Below are 9,660 nucleotides of genomic sequence, written 5' to 3' on the forward strand. Positions count from 1 at the left end.
TAAACAAAGAAGAGAGCAAAAGGTAAGTGGTCCACACAGGGGCCCTGGGCAAGTCGCTTCCCTCCCCTGGCGACCTGGGTTCTTTCTGTCAAGTGGGGATGTTTTTCCTGCTCTGTCTGTGCCACGGCTTTGCTGGGGGTCGTGAATGAGGCAGGGCAGGGAAACAGCTCTTGTGCATTGCGAAGCAGTGTCCAAATGTCACCAGGTACTCATGAAGCGATCCAAGAAGAAATCCTTGTTTTCATTATTAAATAATGGAGGCATTTTCTTTGTCCTTCAACCATATACCTGGTGAATATTTTACTGTCCCAGTTTGTACACATCACACAAGTATCCGAAAGCCCACCCTGACCTCATTTGTCCATCTTCTGAGTGGCAGCAGGTGGGGAAGGAAAGACCCAGGGCTTTGGAATCAAATCAATGTGGCTTTGAATCTTGGCTCTGTTATTTATTTATATCCCTTAATTAGCCAGCACAGGGAGCCTGAGACCTTTCTCCAGCCCACGGCTGCTGCCTGGATTAAAAGGGATCATTCAGGCCCAGGAGAGCCGCTCAATGAGTGCAAACTTTATGTCTTCACACTCCAAGATCAGGAGAGCCTGCGTCTGTGTTTACACAAAGATGCACGCCCTCACTTCATGCAGCTCCAGGGTCCCCCGTGAACTCAGAACATGAATTTGGAGGCTGATTCTGAAGAGGATGAGTCACAGCAGTGCACCAGATGGCCTGGCTGTGACACAAACCCTCTCCTGCCCTTCCCTTGCCTGGCCAGAGTAGAAAGGTTTCTGCCGGGTTTTCTAAAGCTGGTTTGGAGTGACTGACCCCCTGCTCCTACCAAATCAGCAGAGGCCCCCCCACTGAGATGGGCTTCCCTGTCTCAGCCCTGAGCCCAGTGATGTAACAGCTGGTTACTTGTCTGCATCCCTCAGTGTACCCTGAGCTCTTTGGGGGTGGGGCTGGGGCTTGCTCACCTTCTCACTTTCAATAGTCGCTAAACAAATAATTATTCAGTGAATGAAGGTGGACACTGTTCTTGCTTTCAAGGGGTGTATAGGCTGGCTGTCTATAGACACAGGACAATAATACCAATTTCTTGCATTCTGGGAAAAACCCGAGGTTCAGCCCATTGTGTCTCTAATTGGTAGAGCTCATCTTGGGGACACCAATTTCCAGGCCAGACCTGGGGATAGAGCGGCTGGAGATACAGCCTGCAGACAATGCCTTAGAAGGATGGACAAAGGAGCTTACAGATGAGAGAGAAATGTGGAAGGGCTGGAGCCTGTAGGTGAGGCTGAGGTTGCCAGCCTGTCACTCGCCACAGTGGAGACAAGTCACACCAGGTCCCCTTCTCTTTGTGGGAGTCCTCTGAATTCTCCCAGCCTCCTTCTGAGGGGCTCCAGGCATCCTTGGCTTTGCTCTGATCCTGGCTCCCTAGTCCTGGACTAAAGATGGGTACCGACTAGGAGTCTCTGGTCTGAACACTGAAGGCTCCTGGTGCAAGAGCTCCGCCTAACAGGGACAGCTGCCCCAAGAATGGCCAGCTGCCCCAGACCGATCCTTGGTCTCAAGGTGATATTCAGACACACGGCGAGGGTCAGCAGCTGGTAGCAGGTCACAGAATGGGCAGTAAGCCAACGATGAGGCAGCAGAAGCCAAGAGGTAGCCCAGCGCTTCTCAGATATTAACAGGTACCCACATCACCCGGCATCTCCATAAATGCAGATTTGGGGTCCAGGAGGTCTGGGGTGGGGCCTGAGAGTCTGCATCTCTAGTGAGCAAGCTCCCGGGTGATGCTGATACAGGTGGGTGCCAGACGACAGCTTGAGTAGAGGACAAGACATCAGCAGGGAAGTTGCAACAGGAGTGAGTGCCGGGCCTCCAGCTGCCAGAGGACGTCAGGAAGGCACAATCCCAGAAGCACTGTGACCCGTGAGTCCCCTTCCTGCACTGCCTGCAGTCTTGCCTGGGCAGTCCCTGCTCCTTACTTCCCTGGGAAGACTCGAAGCAACCCTGCCACCTGCAGTCACATGAGTGTCTCTGTTCCTTTTCACCTAAGAGGACCTAGATCAGTAGCTCCCGGCCTGGCTGCACACAAGAATCACTTAGAGAGCGAGTCCCGGTCAGTTGTATTTTGCTCGGTTGGTCTGCGGGTGGGGAGCCTGGCCGTGATGATTCACAAAACGCTCACATGCAGCCAGGGCTGTGAACCCTCATCAGCTTACTCAAACTTTCACACGAGCATAAACCACCTGCGGATCTTGTTAAGAACAGAGTTTCTCAAGCAGTAGGTCTGAGTGGGCCTGAGACTCTGAACATTTCTGATGCTGCAGGTCTGAGGCCCACACTTCGAGTGGCACTGCAGTAAATAACACCAGCTTTCCCCAGTAATTAAAAAAAGATTAGATGCAGGTGGATCACTTCTGATCTAACCCCCGAGGCTGGCCCGAAGCACAAGACAAGACCCCACTGCACTGGGCACCATAAGTGCATTCGATCTCAAAGAGTCACACTCAGCTCTGTCTACACCACAACCCCACTGTGGGGGCCGGATCCAGGGTGGAGATCCAGGGAGGCGCCGCTCCCGGCCGTGGCTACGCTGGCCTCGGGGGCTTGGTGCTTGTGGGTTCCCTTCGACACCTGGCTGGCCAAGTCCCACACATACTGGGTTATTTTCCCTCTCTTGTTGCCGGAGGGGGATGAGCTGGGCTCCAGCCCCCAGTCTCTGCCCCAGGCTACTAACCCCTCCCCAAGGGGCATGCCTTCTCCCCCAGATTTACTGGTGATGCCCTGTCAGCTGCCTCTCCTCTCTTTTGCAGCCCAGGTGCCAAAGCCATCCTGGGGTGTCTCGCTGCCCACCAGGAACTGACCTGACCCTGTGGCCTGCAGCACCCCTCCTCCTTGACAACAAAGCTCCTGCCAAAGGGGCCTCTGGGGCAGGAGGGGGGCGGGGTGAGCAGAGGAGGAGATGCTCCTTCCTACCTCCCCCCACTGGCGGGGGAGTGCCTGGTGCCTTGCAGCCCTGGTTCTCAGCCCTGGCTGCACGTTGGAACTACCAGGGGACACCCAGGCCTCACCCCAGACCAACTAAATAAGAATCCCTGAAAGTGGGACCCGCGTAGGAGTCCTTCTTATGACTTCCCAGGTAATTCCGATGTGCTGCCAAATTTGTGATGACTTAGCAGCTGGAGGGGCAGAAAATAACCCATGGGTCAGAGAAAGGACAGTGGTGTGAGGCCCACAGCTGCCTGCTCCAATCTTCCTCCGTCTTTACAACTCACTCCTAGGGCCTATGCTAGAGAATACAATAAGGGCATCTTCTGTTTGGACTTGAACACTGCGGGGGCGGGGGGGGTTGGCGGGGGGGAATCAGCACACACTTCATCTCATTTGATCCACAACCCTACGCAAGGGTGTTATTATCATCGCCATTTTACAGTTGGAGAAACCGAGGCTCAGAGAGGTTGAATGATTACACAAGGTCACACAGTAAGGGTTGGTGTCCAGAATTCAACCCCAGGTCCACTGTTCTACGGGCGTATGATTTAGTCACAGTTGTGGGCATATAAACCAGGGAAACATGGGCCAAACGGTAAACACAAGTTATAAGTTGGCACAGGCAGGTAGCGTGCAGCCAGCTACGGCTGACCTGACATTTGCGTTTAAGTGTAAAACCCTGGGCCATGAAGGGGACTGTGTTTCTTTCTGCCTCTCTTCTCTATTCTCCAATCCCAGAACTACCTCCTCCATGGAAACTTCCAGAACCCTACTACCTCTCCACTCACCATCTATACCAGTGGTTCCCCAAACTGTCTAGTATCAGCTTGTAAAAATTCAGATCGCTGGGTTCCAACTCAGAGCCACCGATAGTCTCTAGCGATGGAGTCTGAAAAATCTACATTTTTTTTTTTTTTTTTGCGGTACGCGGGCCTCTCACTGCTGTGGCCTCTCCCGCTGCGGAGCACAGGCTCCGGACACGCAGGCTCAGTGGCCATGGCTCACAGGCCTAGCCGCTCCGCGGCATGTGGGACCTTCCCGGACCGGGGCACAAACCCGTGTTCTCTGCATCGGCAGGCGGACTCTCAACCACTGCGCCACCAGGGAAACCCTGAAAAATCTACATTTTAAACAAACAATCTGCAGGAATCTAACATGCACATACGTTTGGGAACCAATGATGTAGTCCCTTGCTGCTCAAAACTGTGGTCTCTGGACCATCAGTGCTGGGGGACCTGATAGAAATGTCGCATCTGGGGCTGCACCCCCGGCCAACTACCAACATACTCTGCATTGTCACAAGATGCCTGGGGCGATTTGCATACATGTTGAAATTTGAGAAACAGCCTCTATGCAATCTGCTGGGCATAAAGAGTGTCCTCAGACACAAAGGGTAGGTGCTTGAGAAATGGCTGTTCTTTTATGGGTTGTATTTGGGCCCAGTTTTAAATCTAGAAAAATGGTACGGATGAACCTATTTGCAGGGCAGGAATAGAGATGGAGAAGTGGAGGACGGACATGTGGACACGGAGGGCGGGGGTGGGGGGTGGGGAAGGGGAGGGTGGGATGAATTGGGAGATAAGGATTGAAATATATACACTACCATGCATAAAATAGACAGCTAGCAGGAACCTGCTATAAAGCACAGGAAGCTCAGCTCGGTGCTCTGTGACGACCTAGAGGGGTGGGGTGGGGGGGAGGGAGGTCCAAGAGGGAGGGGATGTATGTATACATATAGCGGATTTCTGTACAGCAGAAACTAACACAACATTGTAAAGCAATTATGCTCCAATAAAAAAAAAATTTTAATAAATAGAGTGATGGGAGAAGGAGAGTCCTGGCACCCTGGAGGGAGGGTTGTGGCCTTACTTTGCAGAGAATCCCTTGTGCATCCTGGAGCCTGCCAGGAAGGGGCGGCGCCAGGGCCTGTGCGCTTCTGGGGGAGGGGAGTCTGGGGTGTCAGGCCGGGCGCAGGGGAGTCTGGGGTCTCAGGCCGGGCGCACAGGCTGCAGGGACAGGCTGCGGCCAGAAGAGGGCGCCACATCCTGCCGGACAGAACCAAGCTGTGGGCGGGGAGACCTACCGGCCCGGTTAGCCTGGGACCGAGGGGTTACTGCGATGGGAAAGTCCAGGCAAACTGAAACTAGTTGGTCACTCTGGCTGGAAGAAGCACACACAGAAGTGGTGCACACATGCACATACACACGTGCACATCACACGCATGACACAGTGTACCCACACATGCACACACATGCACAACACTCACCCATGCACTTCACACCACAAGCACAACACAGACAACACACTTGCAAAAGTACACACGCGCCGCTTGCACAACACATTTATAACACAAGGAGCACACACCACACAATGCACATGTGCAGCACACTCACAACAAATACGCATGTACACAGACCACACAAACACGCCGAACAAGCCGTACATCACAGCACACACACATGCACACAAGCACAGTAGGGGTGCCCATCACGCCACGTGCACAACATACACACATGAACCACACACACACAATACACCCGTGCCCTTCACACCACTTACACAACGCATGGGTAAAACACACACAAGCACATCATACATATCACACAGGTGCACACAGTCACGACACACGTACCACAAAAACATACAGCTCAAGCACCACATAACAACACACACAGGCACAATGCCATGTGCATCACATACATGATACGTGCACGTGTCACGCAATCACGATGCATACACACATGAATATTGACACAGCAACAACACACATGCACACATGACAAGACACCACACAGCTTGCACCTGTGCACATCACATCACAGCATACACAGGCACCAGGCACACGGGCACCACTAACACACTACACACAACACACATGCACAGCATCCATTTGACACACGCACAACACAATGCACCCACACTTGCACGATGCGGACACACAGAGACACACACACTCACAGCTTTGGGAGCCAGAGACTCTTGATCGAGGCCGTGTGTCTGGTTGGTAAAACGTCCTTGCTCCAGGCCAATGAAAAGATGTATTAAAAGAATTGGAAAACGATATATTGATTCATTCAGCAACTGTTTCTTTACTGTGTGCTGGGACTACAGGTTCACTGCATGGCAAGGGAAGCAGGCACCGAATAAACGGATACATCAATGACCATTTAGCTTCGGTTGTCATGAGTGTTACGAAGTAAGGCTGCAGAGAGCACAAACCTGTGATGAGGGTGCGGGGCCTGGATGGGTCTGGGAGTTGCCTGAAAAAAGCTGTTGCAGCCAAGACCTGGAGTCGGAGCATCAGGGCTGGGGCTTTGGTGACATGGGTGAGACTCTGAGGTACACAGTCTAAGGAGGCTTCACCCTCCAGGCGACTGCATCTGCACGCCCCTGAGGGCGAGTGGCTGAGTGGCCAGGCTCAGAGGAGCCCCATCAGGGATCTGAGAAGTAAGTGGTCCGGCTCCCAACTGCTGCTTCACTCCAATCCTCCCGCCCAGAGGGCTGGAGGATGGGTTTGCTTCCCGGGAAACTCTGGGCTCTGGGAAGAGCAGTGCTTATAGGGAAGGGACCTAGTCACCCAACTACCCAGCTGCCCTGCTCCTGGTTGCTGGTAACCAGACCCCTCCTCTGCACCCACCATGGTAATGGTGGGGAGGGCAGGGGGTCCAGGACGAGCCCACCGTTTCCCTGGGCACAGCCTGTATGTCATCCTACTTCCCAGCTTGCCTCCTGGGGGCGGGGGCACCCTGCCAGGTCAGGCTGCATGAGTGCAGTGTTCTAGATCCTGGGTCCTGGACCTGTCCCCTTAGTTTCACCGACTAAGGAAGGGGGCGTAGAGTGGGGGGCTCAGGCAATTTGGAGCAAATCCCTGCTTTGGCACCTACTAGCTGTGTGACTGTGGGTAAGTCACTTGGCTTCTCTGTGCGTCATTTTCATACGCATAAAATAGGCACGATCGTAGTGCTAGCACCCATCCTTATAAGTTGTAAGGATTTTTGAGTCAATACATGACAAGCTCTTTGATTAAAGTCAGGCACATGGCAAGAGCCACATAAAGGTTAGCTGCAATTGTTACCTTCATCCAAAACAAAAGTAAACCCAACAATCATACTATTAAAATGTGCTGGAACTGGAAGCGTCTTGGAGAACATCCACCCTAGGCCCCTCTGGGTTATAGAGATAAAGCTGTTTGACAATCCACAGAGACAGAAGGACTAGAACCCAGGACGGGAAGAGAAGGGACAAGGAGGGGTTCCTCCTTTTCTGTCTCTAGGACGGTGGTTCTCCCCTGGAGGGCTGGTTAAAGACAGATCGCTGGACCCCACCCAGGGTTTCTGCCTCTGCATCTCTAACACGTCCTCAGGGGATGCCGCCGCTGGTCCAGGGACCACACGTGGAGAAGCGCTGCCCTGAGGCAGTGGAAGCAGAATGCAGAAAGTCTGCATCCCTGAGTATGCTGGTTGCCCTCTAGGAACGGGGAAAGGAGAAGCAAGGGCCTACTTACAGCGGATGCCGTACCTCCGGCAGCGCCCTCTGCAGGGGGATGCGGGCACTGAGCGCCTCCTCCAGGCTGAGCGAGGTCAGCGCCTCTTCTTCAGATGCCCCCGCGTCCTCCTCCTCGGCCGCCCAGTCCCTCTCGGGGGCGTCCTCGTCCGGCCTCCTGCTCAGCCGCTTGATGAGCTGGTAGCTGCCACCTCTCCTGCCCTGGCTCTGGTTCCCCCTCGCCCTGGGAGAGGCCACAGCCACCAGGAGCTGATCCTCCCGCAGCGAGATGAAGGGCGGCAGACCCTCCAGAGGGCCGTACTCTTGGTCCTCGTCCTTGGACTCCAGCACCCACTCCTGGGATTCCCCAAAGTCCAGGCGGTACCCGGCTTCGGGGCCGTGCTTGGCGACCTGAGCTGGGACAGCCTGGGGCAGGGCAGGCAGGGGAGGGTGCAGCACGGCCAGCATCAGCAACACACATCCCAGCAGCAGGAATTGCAGCCTGCAAGGTCCACGCCTGCATCGCTTCCTTACCAGCATGTGGCTGGAACTTGCCAAACGCAACAGGTCATGTTCAAATTCACTGTTTCCTCCTGCTCCGGGTTCCTCCAAGCTGGCAGCAGAACCTGGCGTCCTGGGTCCACCTGGAAGGTTTTTCTCTCGGTCACTTAACCTGCTCCTTTTTTCCCCCGCTGACATTTGCCAGCAGCGTGCGTAAGACCGGCTTCCACTTACAATCAGAAAGCCACGGACCCAAGTCCCAGCCCAGGTCCCCTCTGAGCGGACGTCTTTAATTGCCTTCCAAAAGCCCGTTCACAGGGACTTCAGACTGAACTGTTTGCGCCTCCCTCCACCCCCACCCTTTGATGCCCTTTTCCTCTTTGGGAAAAATAATGTTTCCTTTCTGCTCAGGGGTCCTAGTCCCACGTGTTTCGCTTCCCCCCCTTGCACGAATTGTCAGGCTGCTATGAGATGTCTGGGGGTAGCCGGTGGGTCCTCAGTCTGGCAAAGCTGACAGCCGTCCTCTTTTGGACCCTGCAAGTCGGGTCAGCTCAACAGATGTGAAGCCGGCAGCAGGCTAATTTCCTTTCACACATAGCTCCCCGCGCAGCCGGCCCGAGAAGCTCTGCCAGACGCCGCAGGCGTGCGCCTCGCTCATGGTCCTAATGCCCTCACTGTTCCCAGGCTTTGTGCAACCGGAGGAACCCGACTCCGGGGAAAACAAACGCCGTCACCGCTAGGACCAAACCCAACAGGAACACCCTAAGAGTTCTGATTCGAATCTCCTTCACAGGAAGGCTTCTTTCCCCACCCAAAGGGGCGGGAAAGAATATTCCCTCCTAATTTCCGGAAGGCTGTACCTGGGATGGAAATGCAGGGAGCTCGCTGCCTATTTGCACACTCAGCCTCCGACAGGTCTGAGGACCACCGTCCTCAACCTTCTGAAAAGGAGCGGAGCTGGGGGAGATGCTTTTGTCACAAGCCCCTCCTGCCCACAACAGCACCTGAATGCCTGCTCTGCGCTGGCCTCTGAGCAGGCTGGGAGTGGGGAGTCAGAAGAAGAGGGGCATGCTCCTTCAGTTGTAAATGTCCTTCATTCAACCAATGAATATTGATGAGCACCCCCCATGTGCCAAAACTATCCCGGAGACTGGGGGTATAGCAACGAATAAAACAGCAAAATGTGCACCTCGTGGAACTTACATTCTAGTGGGAAAGACAAACAGACAGACAGATAATTAAAATATACAGTGGGAGGCACTTCCCTGGCGGCGCAATGGTTAAGACGCCACACTCTCAATGCAGGGGGCCTGGGTTCGATCCCTGGTCAGGGAACTAGATCCCACATCCATGCCTCAACTAAGGAGCCTAAAAGCCACAACTAAGGAGCCTGCCTGCCACAGCTAGGACTTGGTACAACCAAATAAATAAATAAATATTTTTAAAAATAATAATAAAAAAATAAGATATACAGTGGGAGAGACAGTGATAAGGGCTAAGGAGAAAAATAAAGCAGGGAAAGGGGCTGGGGAACAAGGGCTGGGCTTGACAATTGACACTGAGTGAGGGAAGGGCTCTCAGAAGCATTTGTGAACGAGGAGGCCTGGGCAGCTCAGTGGGGTGAGCATTTGGGGCAGAGAGCACAGCAAGTACAAAGGTCTTGCGACCAAGAGCATGCCTGGC

At 54.0% G+C, this 9,660-nt stretch overlaps 1 protein-coding gene across 1 annotated transcript in view; it reads right to left on the reverse strand.

Annotated features, from left to right (window-relative positions):
* GALNT15 (polypeptide N-acetylgalactosaminyltransferase 15) overlaps positions 1-8,700 on the reverse strand; it is a 39,754-nt gene extending 31,054 nt beyond the window's left edge. The window contains exon 1 of the mRNA XM_004271932.4: positions 7,499-8,700. Within this exon, the coding sequence (XP_004271980.1) occupies positions 7,499-8,175 (677 nt within the window). The 5' untranslated portion in view covers positions 8,176-8,700. The remainder of the gene's footprint in view (positions 1-7,498) is intronic.
* Positions 8,701-9,660: the final 960 nt, after the last annotated feature.

Source organism: Orcinus orca, chromosome 5 (assembly GCF_937001465.1).
Source record: "Orcinus orca chromosome 5, mOrcOrc1.1, whole genome shotgun sequence".
Classification (NCBI taxonomy): Eukaryota; Metazoa; Chordata; class Mammalia; order Artiodactyla; family Delphinidae; genus Orcinus; species Orcinus orca.